The sequence below is a fragment of the Candoia aspera genome, chromosome 16, assembly GCF_035149785.1.
Source record: "Candoia aspera isolate rCanAsp1 chromosome 16, rCanAsp1.hap2, whole genome shotgun sequence".
NCBI classification, from domain to species: Eukaryota; Metazoa; Chordata; class Lepidosauria; order Squamata; family Boidae; genus Candoia; species Candoia aspera.
Window position 1 is genome coordinate 546142 of NC_086168.1, and position 16497 is coordinate 562638.

General features: G+C 47.3%; 1 protein-coding gene across 2 annotated transcripts in view; it reads right to left on the reverse strand.

Moving 5' to 3' along the window:
- The window catches only part of BRD3 (bromodomain containing 3), a 34585-nt gene extending 20537 nt beyond the window's left edge, over nucleotides 1-14048 (reverse strand). Inside the window, exons 1-5 of one of the 2 annotated variants that reach the window (XM_063316095.1) lie at nucleotides 13986-14048; nucleotides 10816-10953; nucleotides 6275-6612; nucleotides 4738-4875; nucleotides 4319-4466 (exon numbers count right to left, since the gene is read on the reverse strand). In XM_063316095.1, the coding sequence (XP_063172165.1) occupies nucleotides 4319-4466; nucleotides 4738-4875; nucleotides 6275-6475 (487 nt within the window). In that variant the 5' untranslated portion in view covers nucleotides 6476-6612; nucleotides 10816-10953; nucleotides 13986-14048. Of the gene's footprint in view, nucleotides 1-4318; nucleotides 4467-4737; nucleotides 4876-6274; nucleotides 6990-10815; nucleotides 10954-13985 lie in introns of those variants that run through there. The other variant, XM_063316096.1, reaches the window with a different exon arrangement.
- Nucleotides 14049-16497: the final 2449 nt, after the last annotated feature.

Genomic DNA, 16497 nt, shown 5'->3' on the forward strand with positions numbered 1-16497 from the left:
TGAAATAAAACTCAGTTGGGATGCATTTGTGGCATACTGGTAAAAATGTGCCTAAAATGTGTCCTTGCCGTTGGCAAAGAATACTGCACGTGGCATAACATGACTCAACTTCATAACCTAATCTACTCTGTGCGTTTTAATAAAAAGAATTGTGCAGAAGTCTTGGATGACAGAAGGCATGATAGGCAGTTGAAGTCCGTATCTATGACAATCATGAGATATGGAATATAAGCAGAGGGAACGGTAAAGAGCATGAATTAATGAAGTGAAAAAAAGAAAACTAACTATGTTGTGTGTCTGCAAACTAAAAGAAAGGGGAAGGATAATAGATGTGAATGAAAGTGGTTTGATCTTGTGGAGATATGGAAAGTGCACATATAGAAGTGAAAGTGTAGGTTTAATTATGAATGAAAGAGCCAAAATGTATCTCAGAAAGTATGAACTGGCACCATCTAAGCTGTTGGGAGTGCATACAAAAAAATTGTTGGTGATAAGGTAGTGGCATGTCACACTACACTGAATGGCAACAATGAAAAACCAGTGATCAACTCTGGAAAAAACTGTTGGACCATCTGAATGAATGTAATCTGAGGAAGTATGTTATTCCATTAGATGAATGAGCAGATGGGTGGGAATAAAAGGAAACAGTGTAGAAAAGATTATTGAGCCATTCAGAGACCCAGGAATGACCACCTGCTTATAAAAAGGTCTGTTTCAAATCCACAGTTGAAGCACAACTCTGCACATGGAAAAGGAATGAACTGAAAAGCATTCCTTATTTCAATGCTTGTGATGAAAAACTAAAGAGAATCAGTGAAAGCTGAAAGAGGAATGAGAGATTCTGAATGTGGAACAGGCCACTATTTAGGAATGTTTGGAGAAATGGACATGAATGAAAGAAGGGAAAAAAGCTAGAGTGAAAGCAGAACGCCTACAGGAAGAGCAAGTATAAGTTCTATATGAATATGCATTAGAAGAGATTATCTGTCAATAAAATAAATAGAAAATGAGCATAGGAAAGAATATGTTTGGTGAAATGATGAAGCAAAATAAATTACGGATGAGAAAGAAATGCACATAAGAAAATGACTGCTGAAAAAAATGAGAGAAATATATTATGCAATGTGTATTTTATTTATTTTGCTTGCATGCTGCCCATTCCCAGAGGCTCTGGGCAGCTAACAACATCAACATAAAATAAAATATAACCCCCAAACCCCAAGGGCATATAAACAACAACAAATTAAAAGCCAGGAGCCGTGAGTCTATGCCCAAATTGTGGACCGTCTTGCACGGGGCAGCACAACGCCATTCAGAGTCAAAGATGGAATTTCTCTGGAATGGTTAGGTCCACAGGCTCAAAAGTCACTCCATCATGGAAGGACTCAAGGGTCTATTCCTACCCATCTAGATCCTGCCAGCTTCTACGCAGTGGATCAACACTCCTACTGCATCCCGTTTGGTCAGGGGATGAGATGTATAGTTCGGCATCGTTAGCCTATTGATGAAATTGAACCCATGCCAACAGAGGACCTCCCCCATAGGTTTCATGGAGTTATTAAAGGGGAGATCTTTGAGCATTCTGCAGAGAAGTCGTCTCTGGGCAGATCTCACACCACCACCAACTAGAACCACCCTTCAAGAAGGAAGAGAACCACTGCAAAACAGTGCCTCCCACTCCAATCCCTCAGAGATGGATACCATGGTTGATGGTTTATCTAACCCTAACCCTAAACTGGAAGCCCTTGAGAGATCAAAGTACACTAGGAAGGTTGCACTTCCCTGATCTTGATCTCTGATCTCTCTAGAGGTCATCCACAAGTGCAACCAATGCAGCTTCCATGCGCTATCTCAGCCTGATTGTCAAGGGTCCAAATTCCCCTAGGGCTCTTTGGGGTTGCAAGGTCATCAAGTTCTCCACAAGTTTTCCTAAAAAAAGAAAGGTCTGAGATGGGTGCAAAGTTGTTTAAATCAGTTGGATTGAGCCAAGGCTTCTTGAGCAGGGGCTGCAATACAGATGCTCCTTAGTTAACGACCACTCGTTCAGTGCTTTTTAACTGTGTTGCTTAGCGACAGCAATTCTGATCCCAATTGCCTTTGTTAATCAAGGACTACCTGTACAGCCTCCTTCAGAGGTGATTGAAACATCCCCTCACTCAGAGAAATATTAATTACTGCTCAAATCCAACCTTCTATTACCTCACAGGAGGTCATGAAGGGCAGGGATTCAATGGGAAGTGGAGGAACTGACCCAGCAGAGGGCCCTCTCTGCTTTCCTGAGATTCCCAAACTCAAAATAACCCCTGATCGCTTCACAAGACAAGACCCCAGTTATGTCCAGGGGCACTATCCAGCTAGAGGTGAGCTCCTCTTGAACCTGAGTGGTTTTGTCCAACAAATGCTGTGAGAATTCTTCACAGCTGCCCTTTAGACTTGGCAAACATCCTTCCCTAGGAAGCAACACATTGCCTTAAAAGTGGGTGGCATTTGGCGGACACAAAAAGGGCAGCAAAGTATCTCCTAAATAGAAAAAATACAGTTGCAAAGAATGTAGTCAAAGTGAGCAAGGCAGAGTCAGTTGGCATCAAAACTGAATAAATCAATAAATTATTAAATAAGGCAAAGAAAATGCAGAACAGCTTTTGACGGAGCTACAGATCTGTTCTGAAAAGGAACGAAAAGGATTAAACAAGGAGGCTGCAGCAAAGTGAATGGAATTAAGAATAAAAGGGATGAAACAAAAATGAGGGAATGCAAGAACGTGTACTTTAAAGATTTCTGTGAGAATGATAGCAATATCTCAAAGAGTACAATAGAAGTGAATGCTGTAAGTATCAGCACCAAAGACAAACTGGATGTAAAAAAACCATAAATGATGGAAGAATTTTGAAAAATTGGAAGGCTGCAGGCATAGATGGTGGAACTGGAGAAACAGTAAAATACAGATGTGGTTTGCTTATGAAATGACTGTGTAACCTGTGTGTGAAGATATGTGTGAAGATTTCATGTGCACCTGGCAATGGAAGAATGCTGTTATTGTTCCCTTATATAAGTGGAAAAATAGCTTGAGTGAGCAAAAACTACGGGGCTTTAATTTGTTAAGTGGGTCTGGGAAGGTTTTTGCTAGAATTTGGCCAACTGAAAGGGAACAAGAGAATGAGCAACATCTAGCAAATACAATGCAGCTTTATGCTGGGCAAAGGGGAGGGGAGGGAGACCAGATTTTTGTTCTTCAGTGGGGCACTGAGAAGTGCATTAATGTGAAGTTTATTGCATATTGGTTGATTTCAAGAAAGTGTACGCTATGCCTGAATTATGGAATGTTGAAGATTGCTTGATCAACATGCTAACAGTGGTGCATGGAAGTAAGACATGTGTAAGAATAAATAAAATGCCTACTGAAAGGTTCAGCACTGAGAAGGAGTAAGAGAAAGATGTGTGACATCTCATTGGTTAATGTATTTATGGATTAATCCGGAAGGAATACTTGTGATGACTGGTTGGGGGTGTAACGCATGAGTAGTTATGCATGATGATGATGCACCGTTGGCTGAGAACCGGAATGTACCGCAATAAATGATACACAGATGGAACAGGGAGGATGAATCCGATAATTTTTTTAAGACTAAGGTAGTTGGGTTTATCAGAGAGCATGGAATGCAAGTCATCCATAGATGGAAAAAAAATTAGACCCAGTACACGATCTTGTTTACCATGGAAAAATGTTTACTGAAGATGGGAAAACAGATGAAGAAATTTTAAGATTTACAAATTCTGGTAGAAAAATAGTGTGCTTTAAGTGATCTGTGTGAGAAACAAATGTTTTTCAAAAGAAGCCAAAATGGCTGCACATAAGAGCATGCTTCTGCCCACTCTATTATATCGAAGTAAGAGGTGGGGTATATCAGGAGAAACATAAAATGTAAATTGGAAGCAGCAAAAACATTGAAAACACTGATACCCCACAACATTTTGATTAGCAGGCTAGTAATGCAAGGGTTGGATAGTTCAGTGGTTAAATGGAGACGGAGCAGGTTGTTCATCAATGGTTGCTCCATTTAACCACTGAACTATCCAACCCTTGCATTACTAGCTTGCTAATCAAAATGTTGTGGGGTATCTTTTCAATGTTTTTGCTAAATCTAGGTATACTACATCTACAGCATTGTCAGCCTCCAGGGAAAGGGCCAAGTAAGATTCCCAGAAGCTTCCCTTTCCACGAGCAACATCCTTATGGTAATCAGGCAAACACTCATTTCACCAGCGTAATTCACAGATGCACACTTGTCTTCATCTGGGACAGATTCCATTCTCTGACCTGAGTTTGGGGTACTAGCAGCCATCTTCCGAGCTTTGCCTTTAGGCACTGGGGGTAGCAATTCCACTTCCTCCTGGGGCATCTGGGCAACTTTCTGCAGGAAGATCTTTTCCAAGGCTTGTGCCATGAGGACAATATCATCCGTTGGCTAGCAGAGAGGTACAGTGGAAGAATAAAGCATGAAATAACCCTAAGGGCCACAGGCACATGCAAACTCGAATCCAAATGTCCACACATCCATTGCTATCTTTTGGGATAGAGCTGTCTGGCCTTAGAAGGCTGGGGGCCCACGGGAGAAAATTCTGAGCAAGTACCCCCTCTTGGCAGTGGCTGAACAACCTTCTGAGCATAGCCTGCTTTCCTGTATGCCTGTAAATGCCATGAGGTTTTCCCACAAAACAGCAGATTAGATCCTTTACCTTGTTGTAAATGTAACAATTGGTAAACATGGTGTTGAAGTCCTGCATACATTCACTGGCGCTCCAGTAGTAATTGTGCTCCAGACGTTTCTTGATTGTCCCCATGTCCATTGGGTTCTTAATTATTTTGTGGTAATCCTGTTGGGGAGGGGAAGCTGTCTTTCACTGGCATCCAGATGATTATTGCATAAAATGGCTAGCAAGAGAGGCTATGTCAACATAATCCCTAAGGTTCACACAGCCTAAATTCTGAAAGTGGAGAGGGGAAGGAGTGAAGGAGCAGTGATGGTAGTATGTGATTAAGTATGAGTTTATTCCTATGTGTACTGCAAGCAAAACAGTAATATTCATAACACAATGTAAACCAGCATTAATAGTAAGACAGATGTAATAATCAATTGACAATATTATCTAACCCCAGGTAAATATAAGTGACAGGGGGGATGACAATAAAACACTTAATATCTGGAAATCCTTCATTTCATATAATTTAGTAATGATAAATATTATATATTTGTCTTTGCGTAATGTATAATTGACACACTGAATTTTCTTGTACAAAATGTGGTAACCGCTACTGGTTAAATAGATTTCTTTTTTAAAAACGGGCAAAAAATTTCATAGAAACAGGGGAAGGAATTCCATTGCAAAATGGAAATAATCCCCTTCCCAATGGGCCATGGACAAAGAGCAGCAGCGACACCACCATTTCCTGTTTTCCTGGCTTTTATCAGAAACAAAATTTTGAGCCCAACGGGCGACTTTTGTTCAACAACGCATAGCCGGCTTCATTCCATTTGAGATGGGGTGCCAAATGTTGCCCGAGTACAAGTCCCATCATTCCACATGACCGGTCAAGTTTGCCACAGCTACAGTTCAATGATATTTGGGGAGGGGAGTCATTACTTTCTTCTGGATTTCAAATGAACAAATAAATAAAACAAAGCAATTAAGTGGGAAGGGAGAGAAAGCAGGTTGACCAGGTATTCTGCTTTGGGAATCTGGAAAGTTAATGCAAAATCTTGCAGGATCTGAGTGACTTAACGGAGCCAGTAAACCTACTGCAAGACATCAGAAAGCTGTTATTTTTGCTGTTAGGGTGTAGGTGATGCAATATTTACTCTCCAAGGATGGGGTTGGGAATATCACAATTTGGTCACACATGCACACAGAGTGTGACTACAGAATTCTCTTAGGAGACATAATGCTGACTGATGTTTTGATACCCAAACTCCAAATGCAGAGTGACTGGGTTATGGAGCGATGTTTCCATCTTCAAGAGCATATGCCATACAAACATGCCTATCAAACACAGTCTTCAGGTTGCAACTAGTGAGGTAAAAAAACCTTTTGAATCTTGCTTTGCACCTATGTGACACTTAATCTCAACTCTGTTTGCAGACTGCTTCAAAACAGACCTTCACACAATGTGATTCACAGCATGTCCTGATTTTAACCGTGGTTCAGAAATTAAATGTTATGTCTTGATAGGGCCTGAAAAGAGGAAGAACTGCACACACAAGAAACATGTACTCACCGGTAAATTTAATTTAATTGCATCAACTGGTTGATAGAAGGGCCATGCAAACTGATGCTTCCACAGGGTCTTCACCACCACATTCTGCATGTACTGCAGTTGGTTGGTCTTTCTCCCCGGCTTACTAGGGTTGGTGACCTCTGGGGGAGGAGGATTGACCGGCCCCTGGGGAGCCTGGATGGCTGATGTAAGGGCAGACATGGTTCCCCGCCTCTTCGTTTCACTCGTGGCCAAGGTTGCGGCGGCAGCAGCAGCAGCAATAGGCAGGAGGAGGTGATCCGCCTTTTATACTCCCTGCATGGGATTGGCATCCCATTTCCAGGGACCAGCTACGCAGCCTGGAAAGGGCAGGGAGAAAAAACATTTCAGTTTCTTCCATGGGAAAAAAGATGCAGTTATGGAAAGCAAAGTATTTTATTGACAAAGCACCCAACCTCCCTTTTTTTCAGATTCTATGACATGGCGCTCCAAATGCAAAGTAAATCATGCAAAGAGTTTTAGTCTCTGATCTGGTATCACTCTCACCCCCGGTATCATCCAGAGCAGAGGAAGTGGCAACCAGCTCCAGGACTATAAACCATCCATGTTTATGACTCCCAGGACTCAAATGGTCAGAAAGACACAGGCAGAACAGGACACTGCTAAAGCTATTGAGAGACTCCATCAGGGCCACCTAAGGAAAATGGGTGGTTTTCAGGAAGAGAGCCTGAAGACGACTTTGTGGACAACTGGAAAGAGAAGAGACTCCACTATGACAATTACACATCTTAGTAGAAAGTGTTCTTAGCACTTCCATCACAAGGCCAGGGCTGTTTCTTCCAACAGGGAAGAGGGAAAAGTAACACACTGACCCTTCAGACACAACTGCTATATCTAAATAACAAGCTCTGCCCCAGTGAATAAATTGCTTTGTGGTTCAATGACAGCTGGGTTCCCACAACACACTGAAGCACCTTGCGTTGGCCTCACCTAATGTGTTATACAAAATCTCGTGAAATTTGAACTGGCACCTTCTCATTGTCTGCATCTTGAAGAAAGAGTCAAATAGTCACACAATCACCAGTATAACCAGAATGTTTATTTTGGAAACCGAAGTCCATCTACCAACACTTGTCTTAAGCAAAGCACAAAATGGCAAACATGATCCCATTTTTATGGACTGAATTCCCACATATTTACTCAAAATAAGTCTTTACTAGTAGTTAATACTGTTTCTTCCTACACAAGAATGTCCATAACTGATTTTGTTCAGGTCTTCATCCTTGGAGGGATCAGACAGTGGCCTGGTCCACATATGCAACAAGCCGTACAATGACTTGGTTTTCATTTAACATGATCTGGAAGCTTCAGCTGATCCAGAATGCAGCCATGCGGGCCGTTTTTGGTGCCCCTAGAAGGACGCATATAACACCGCTACTGCGCGAACTGCATTGGGTACCAGTTTGCTTCTGGGTCCAATTCAAGGTGTTGGTTATCAGTCACCTTTAAAGCCCTACATGGCATGGGGCCAGGTTACCTGAGGGACCACCTCTTCCCCATTACATCAGCCTGTCCCACCTGATCATGCAGAGAGGGCATGTTGCAGACCCTGTCTGTAAGAGAATTTCGCATGGCGGGGTCCAGGAAGCAGGACTTCTCTGCAGTACCTCCCGCCCTGTGGAACGTGTTGCCCCCAGAGGTGAGGTTAGCCCCATCGCTCCTGACCTTCCGGGGAAAGCTGGGCTCTGCTGCCTTCCTTGGGATGGGGAGCAGCTCTGCATGGGGATGGCTGGTACTTTAGAGCACCCCTCCCATGTATGGACTGTATTAGACCCTCCTGCCATGGGTCTAATTTTGGATTTTATTTTAAAATAAAATAAAATTTGGATTTTATATCTATAAGGGCTAATTATATATTTATATATTGTATTTCTATTTTATGCTTGTTGTTTTAATTGATTATTTTATTGTAACCCACCCAGAATCCCTCCAGTGGGAGGAGATGGGCAGGGACAAATTTAATAATAAATAAATAAAATGATGTGGAAACCCACCAATTACGTGTCAACTAAGCAACAACAGTTTGTTCAACAATAGTTAAAATTCTTTTCTTAGCATTAGACTAAAACAAGGATACAGATAAAGCACTGTATTAATTTAAAACAGTTTACCATAAGCCTCTTGGGGAATTTTCATTCCGACAACAAAATAAAATGACACACAAAGAAGAAAGCACAAAAAATCAATTTCTGTACCATCAGAAAGCTCAAGTGAGTAAAGATTTGAACTTTTTAATGGATCCCCATATCACTCTTTTTTCCCAGTGAAAAACACCAACTCCACCAAATGCCTCCCATCATTGGGGAAAGAGCTTAATAGTAAAAGAGCTCCCCCTACAGAGAGTCACACAGGGGGTAAGGCTTTTGCTGAGGATGGAGTTTCCATAAAATAAAAACTTCCAAACATAAACCAAGTGTTTCCCCAAACATCTCTGGCTATCATAAAAGAGACACTGTGGCCAGAAAAGGCTCTCTGCCTATATGATACAAGAGCTGTGGTGGCCCAGATGTGGCCTTCTGCAGCTGACCTTCTGATCTTCAGGGAGCCCTACCACTGTGGTGGTATGTCAATCTCAGTATGTTCCACCTAGACGTAGACAAAACGGAGAACAGGTTGCAGGACCACCCTCTCTCCTCTGATAGGCACTCCCCATCACCTTTTTCTGTCATTCTGAAGCAGTTGTCCATCACCGTAACAAGAGTTTATATTCTGGTATCAATCCCCAAAACTTTAGGACGGATTAGAGCAACAATAGGTCCCGCAGCACAGAATTTGCAGTTACTTCTGGCTACAAATGACGACAAACTGCACAGTAAGTTCTAATGATTTCACACAACCCATCATCCAAGCCTCCTATTCTGCTTCAGTTCTGGCTGTGTGTAACAACCAAAAAATGTGTTGCTTTTCTGCTCTTTCCCTCCTAAAGATATACAGAATAGGAAAAAAAAAGTGAAGGGCGCTGGAAAACTCATTCCGGCATTAAATGTTACACAAGCTCAATGATGTCTTGACCTGAGTAATCAAGAAATTCTGGAGCCACTTCCTACCTTCCCAGGGCACCTCCTGGGCACCACCACCTTTCATTATCCAGGTCTCTGCTTCAAAGCAAGACGTTGGCTTTCTTCAGTCATCAGGTGGAGCCCAGATGCTTAGGCTGCTTTTGGTGGATCTAAGCTACAGTGTTAATCTACTGACTCTCGAAAAGTGCAGTCAGTCCGTGCTTTGAAACAGGTCTGAGAACTCAGGAGTTCCCAAGAATTGTGTCAACAGTGCTTCAAGGAGATGGTCAGAAAGCTTTTGCAGAAGATGCTTTATCCACATCACAGCTCTTAGACTGGCTCCTCAACCAGGGGCTCTCTCTGGACTTTAGATTTCAGCTGCCGTGCTGAAATAAGAGGGAACTGGCTGGTTGGAAACCACAGACCTGAAGGGTATCAAGAGGAGGCCCATATGTTGAGCCCAGGGGCCACACAAGCAGGGACACACATATATGAAAAGCTTCCCTTCCCTGGTGCTGAAGGAGCGCTCCCTTTGCCCCCCAACCTGCCAAACCATTGACCAGAGAAGTGCTGAACCCACAAGGGAGGACATCTGTGGCAGGTCACAAAAGAGCCTTTGGAAGGCAGCAAACACCTGGTGGGCAATAATTTCTTAGGTCCCAGCAATTTTATTATTATTTTTTTTAATCCTGCTTTTATTTTTTTAACTCGGCAGTATACGTAACTTAATGCTTCTCCCTCCTGTTTTCCCCACAACAACAATCCTGTGAGGTGGGTTGGGCTGAGAGAGAGAGATTGAGTGACAGCCCCAAAGTCACCCATCCAGCTTTCATGCCTAAGGGAGGACTAGAACTTGCTGTCTCCTGATTTCTTTTAACCACTACACCAAACTGGCTCTCACCAATTACTTTGACAAAAGAGAGAGAGAGAGAGAGAGAGAGAGAGAGAGAGAGAGAGAGAGAGAGAGAAAAGACAAGAAAAGAAAAACTGCCAAGTCCCACACACAGAAACAAAAAGTTTACTTTTTCCAAGAATGGCACATACATGTTTTCAGGCATCCGGTTTTTATATTTGTCAGAAACAATAAGCTTTAATGACACAAAAATTGCAGTAACCCTGCTGACAATTTTTACTGCTGTAAATAAACCAAGCAAGAGATAAAGCCAGCATAAAGCCCGACCCCCCAATGCCTCCAAATAATGAGAGGGTCCAGCAGACACAAAGACCTCAGAGGCTGCTGCATCTTGGACTCCGGGAACTGCTGTTTCCATACGTAAGTCCTGGTGGTGGCACCACCCGACTCTGTCTGCCTGGTGGCGCCTTCCCACTTTGGGACAGGCCAACCGGACCACTTCCATGTGCCGCTAGTTGGCACGCTGCTTAAGAGCAGGGCTAAGCAGCCGACCTCCTGGCAGTTATGATTTCCGTAACCTCTGACGCTGTTGGCTAGGATTATGGAAGCTGTAGTCCAAAACAACTGTAGGGGATCAAATGACTATTTACCCCTGCTTTTCTTTCTCTTCTTTCGACAATTTACTTCTGGGGAAGGCAAGTTGTTACAAAGACTGTGACTCCAGAAAGGTATTCGGCCATCCCTCCATCTTCATCAGGATCACTCATTCGCTGTCAAACACTGTTGTACTGTTTTTAAAAAAGGAAAAGTGGTGATTTTTCTTCCAAGTGGAATTCAGCAACTTTTTGCACATTTCCATGGAATAAGCATAAATGCAGTCATGAATGAGGCCTTCATAGCACGTGAACCAGGATAGCTTCTCCTTACTGCTTTCCTGTGAGTCCAGGTAGCGGGCCTTTCAGAAATTAAGCCTTACTAAAGCTCCCTTCCGTGAACAAGTGTAGTAGAGACCTCCAGGGATTCAAAGCCTCCACTGTGCCTCTGGCTCACGTGAGGGAAACACCAAGTTCAATGCGCTGCGCTGGAACCTCAACCGCCAGGTGACAGGTGGAAGCAGCAGCCCCGTTCCTCGTCAGTCGCAGCAGCCCATGCAGCGATGGCCGAGGTCGGGCTGACTGTATCGCTGCGCACCAGGCCATTTAAGCTGCTTGCTGTGAACCAGCCACTGCAGTTGGTTGAGCTCAGGTAGCTTAATATGCAAAGTTTAATCAGTTATGGCTCGTTCATCGAGCCACGCTTAAGAAAACAAGAGGTCAGGACAGTGTGTGAACCCCATCACAGAGCATCTCAGAGGTTGCAGCTTGAGCCTGCACCCCTTGAAATGATGCCCTCTACCAGACTGACTGAATTAGTCTGCTCAGGATGGGGGCACCAAACTTGGCTAACAAAGCACACACTTTGCTTCCCAGGTCCATCCACAGCTTAGGAGGAGGATCTCTCACTTATTCTCCCAAGGCAGGGCTGGAAGAGGGACAGCCTGCATCTCCCTAACTTCTTCAACAATGTCCACGCTGGCTGGGCTTCTCCAAGACACGGTTTAGCATCATCTGGGCAGGAACAGATGTTACTCAATAACCAAAGCAGTGCTATCACAGTGCCCACTGTAATTCTATAGGCAAATGGGTTTATTCATAGTAAGTTTATTCACCTAACCCTGTGAGGTGGGCTGGGCTGAGAAAGAGGGGCTGGCCCAGGGTCACCCAGCCAGCTTCCATTTTTTTTTCTTTTTACAAAGAGTTACAGGTTAGGAACCAAGCTTCAGACCCCGAGTTAAAACAAAGCAAAGCAACTTGAAGCCTTTTACCCTCTCATATGGCAGCCTAAAAGCCTCAAGCCCCCTCTTGACAACTGGGTTAGTTCTGGTAGGGAAGCGAAAGAAAAGAGTTTAAAAGTCCCTGCCTGCTCTTTAAGGAGGTGGAGCGTGGAAAACGCTTCAACGGCACGCTTGCCGTGCAAGCTTCGCGCCTTGGCTCAACGTCCATCTGCACCAAGCAGCTCCCAGACTGGGTACCCAGAGAAATAGTGGCTCAGCCACACTCGGCTGCTGTTTGTCAAATGAGCCACACTGTCTGGGTTGAAATCTACCGTAATGCCAAACGTGGCATTTGTGATTAAATTTGTGTCCTGCCCTTCTGCTTACATGAAGCACTCAAGGTGGCTTAAAGCAGTTAAAAGAAAACACAAAATACGAAGCTCATCCATCCATAAAATCAAAACCAATTAAGGGTTAAAAGCCTGATGGAAGAAGTGCATTTTCACCACTTCGCTAAAGAGTGGGGCGACGGGGCCCATGGACACCTCCTTGGGGGACGGGGAGGGTCACCCAAGATGGGGCCTTTTCCGCTCTCCCTGGGAGACAAACTCCCAGAGTAACCGGGCAGTCAGGCCCTAAGCCTGGTTTAGAGCTCGGTTTAGGGTTTTACCCAACCAGCTGTGGCTTATTTAGCAACGTGTGGCTAAGCATAACTTTGACCACAGTCTCTGCCGTCTAAACTAACAGTGAGTGGCCATTTCCACCTCCTGCTTTTATATCCAACCTGAGAGCTAGACCAAGTGGGGTCACCTCAAGCTGCCATTGAACAGCCCCTGCAGCTTCTCCCTCGGCCCAACTCCTAAGCTTTTCTCTGCCAGCTCTTCTAGGCTTCCAATACCTGAGTTTTTAGCCAAAGATAAAGGGCTACAGTACTTTGCGAGCTCTGAACGTTAGAGGAGGAAAAGAAGCAAGATGGAAAAGGTTTTGAATGAACGAGCGATGAGTGTCCTCAACCAGCACAGGGGTGACCTGTGGTAGCTGCCACCCCTCCCAGCAGCCGGCTGGCACGCCTCCCGGCACAGAGTTGCACCGCCAGGGCAGCCCGCTGCCTGCCACCCCGAGCGGATCTCATCGGGACCAGGGAGGGGGGCATCAATTCAACGGCCAGGGGCTCAGTGAGGCCAGCCAGAGGAGCCGGAAGAGGGCTACCCCACCAGCTCCTGCTCCAAGCCGCCTCAGGCAACTGGAGCTGCCTTCTCCACTGCTCGGGGCAGCTCTCTGGGGAGCCAATTCTTGAGTGAGGGCTCCAACATCTAACCCTCTTGTTCTCTCCTCCCCCCCGCCTGCCTACCAGCAAAAAAGGGGGATGGGAGTCTCGCCGGGACAAGCAGGAGTCCTGCGGTCCCGCTTCTCCCTACTTTCCTGCAGAGAAAATTAAGTCCAGAGGCGACAGCCTAACTGCCCTCCGGTGCTTGGGAAAGGGCGCGACGCTGAACGCGCTTTGAAGCCCACCAGCGAGGCAGCCCCAAACTCAAGGGGCAACCGGCGCCCCGGCTGGACACCGCGGGGGACCGGACCTTCCCCGGATTCCCCGACCTGCCGAGCGCCCGGGCTCGCCGCGGCGCAAAATGCCGCTCGGCGGGCGAGGGACGCGGGGCCGGGACGCCTGCCCGCTGGGGGAGCCCGCAAGCAGAGCCGGGCCCGCCCGCTTTGCCGGCCCGGGGGGCGGGGGGCCCGCGGGTGCGCCGGCCCGGCTTCGGCCGCCCGCGGAGGCGCCACTTCGCCGGGCGACGGGCCCACCGAATGGCGCCCGGCCTTTGTGCGGCAGCCGCGGCGCCGCCGGCGAAGATGGCGCGGAGGGGGAGGCGCCCGCCTTTGTTGCCGTCGCGCCCCTCCCCCGCGCGGCGGTTGCCGCGGCCCGCAGCGCCCCTCCCCGCTCCCGGCCTGGCCCCGCGCCGCCCGCCCGCCCGCCCGCTCGCCCGCCCGCCCGCTCGCTCGCCCGCTTACTTGGGCCCGCCGCCGCCGCCTCTTGGCCAGGCCGGCCGGCGGGCTGCTGGCTGGCGGGCTGCCGCTGCGTACCCTGCCCGCTCCGCCGCTCCCGCCGCTCCCGCCGCCGCTCCGGTCCGCCTGCCGCCCGCCGAGGCCAGTCGGGCTGATGCGCGAGCGGGGCGCAGCGCTCCGCTCATGCGCCGGCCGCGCGGGCCGCCGGGAAGCGTAGTTCGCTGGCGCGGCCGGGCGCGGCACTCCGCCCGGCGGAGACTACAAGCCCCAGCCTGCGCGCGCCGCCTTTCTTCGCCGCCCGCCAACAAAGCGCTCGGCGGCCGCGGCAGCCCGGCGAGGTGGGCCTCCGGTCGGGGCGGCTGGGGGAGGCTTCGGCGGCGCTGTGGGCCGCGTTCAGTTACATCCCGGGGGAGCGAAAGCCCGGGCCCGCCCCGTCCCTGCGTCACCTGCCCCCGCGGGTCGCTGACACCCGGGGCGGGTTCGCGGCTGAAGGAAAGCGAGGCGGCGCTGCCCTGAGTCGCAATCGGGGAAAACGTCCGGGCAGAAGCGGCCGCCCCCGCGCCAGGATTTCTTTTCCAAGGGTCCGAAGAGCCCCGCCGGCTCCGTGGGTTGCGCGCCCGGGGCCTTTTCTGCTCTGGAAACACGAGCCTCTGAGCTGTGGGCTATGTAACATCTTCCATAGTGTTATAGAATAATAATGATGATAATAATAATTGGAGTATTCTTCTGCATTCCATCTTTGGCCTTGGACGTGGTGGCACCGCCCCCTTCAAGGGGGGTGCACAATCTGCGGGTCTTGATGAGCAGCTGGCCAAGATGTTTGCACAGGTTCATCTGATGCTCCAGTTGTGCCCTGTCCTAGATCATTCATTTCCTAGGTCATTCATGCCTTGGTCACCTCATGGTTTGACTACAGCACCATGCTCTACATAGGCCTGCCCTCATAGACCACACTGAAGCTTCAACTGGTCCAGAATGGGGTGGTGCCGGTAGTGACGGGCATGCCTTGGGATGCTCATGTTAACATCTCTGCTTCAAGAGCTGCAGTGGTTGACAGTTTGCTTCTGAATGTGATTCAAGGTGCTATAAAGCCCTTCATGGAATAAGGCCTGGTTACTTGAGGGACCGCCTGCCTCCCATTAGCATCTGCCCGATCGATTTGATCTTGCAGGATTGGTGTACTCCAGGTTCCGGTAGACCCCAGAAGTGCACCTTCTCTGTAGCAGCGCCTGCCCTCTGGTTCCCCCAGAGATCTGGATGGCCACCACTCTGCTGTTCCTTAGGAGAGCCATGAAGGCCTGGCCGGTTGATCAGGCTGTCGGCCCTTTGAGGTATTCCCGGCAGGAAACCAAAACCGTAAGTACAGATACTCCTCGTTTAACGACCACTTGTTCAGCAACCGTTCAAAGTTATGATGGCACTGAACAAGTACTTATGACTGGTCCTCAAAGTTCTGGCTATCCCAGCACCCGTAAGGTCAGGTAATTGCAATCTGGGCACTTGGCAACTGGCTCACACGACAATTGCAACATCTCACGGTCATATGATTGGCATTTGCAGCCTTCCCTGCTGGCTTCACACAAACGAAGTCCACAGGAAGGCCGGCAGGGTAGGTTGGGAGTTGCTCCAGTAAGTCGCTTACACCCTCCCCTGCACAGCAACAGCCACCCCAGCCCAGCTGCAGTTGCGTACTATGCATACGATAGCAAGCCGCCTGGGACTTGCTTGACAACCCGCTATCCTCGCTTACAAGGGCAATGAGTAGTGCCAGGATTGCCATTGCTAAGTGATGCAGTCACATGGCATCGTGCTTTACAACCATATCACACAGCACGGAAATTCCGCTCCTAATTACCATTGTTAACCTAGGACTATCTGTACTACTTTGATTTTAGGGTTACAGTGACAAAACCTTGCAAGTGTGAAAACGCTTCCCCTCCCTCGCTATTACTTTTCAGAGAACTAGGGATGGTCCCTTCTGAGATGCTTTCTCCACCTCCCATCCCTCTTTTGGACTCAGATTTCGTTTATCAGACCCTCATCTAGGCTGCGGCTCTCCCTCTGGTCTCCCAAGATTATTTGCACAGGCCTTTGGTGAGGGAGAGTGAGACCCCTCACTTTATTGCACTTGCTAGCTTTATCTTTAATCGTTATTGTAATTGCTTGTCGTGAGCCACCCAGAGTCACTGAGTAGAGTGGCATGCAATTTTAATATTATAGTATACATGGCACACATTATTGTTATTAAGCAATTCAGTCCATCCAATCCTGATTTATTTCCACTACTGCAATTTCTTCTTGGGTACACTCAAAGAGTCACTGTGAAGCAGTAAAACAGAAGGTCATTCATTCAATTTAGGATTATTCACAAGAGGAGAAAATGATTGAGTGCAAGGGGAATTGTAATTAATTACAATTAATGTAAAACGTTAATTGTAATCATTGAGGTTGATGGGTGGCTTAAAACAGAATACTTTGACAAATCAGGGAACCTCCACAGCACCAGCTGAACCGAACA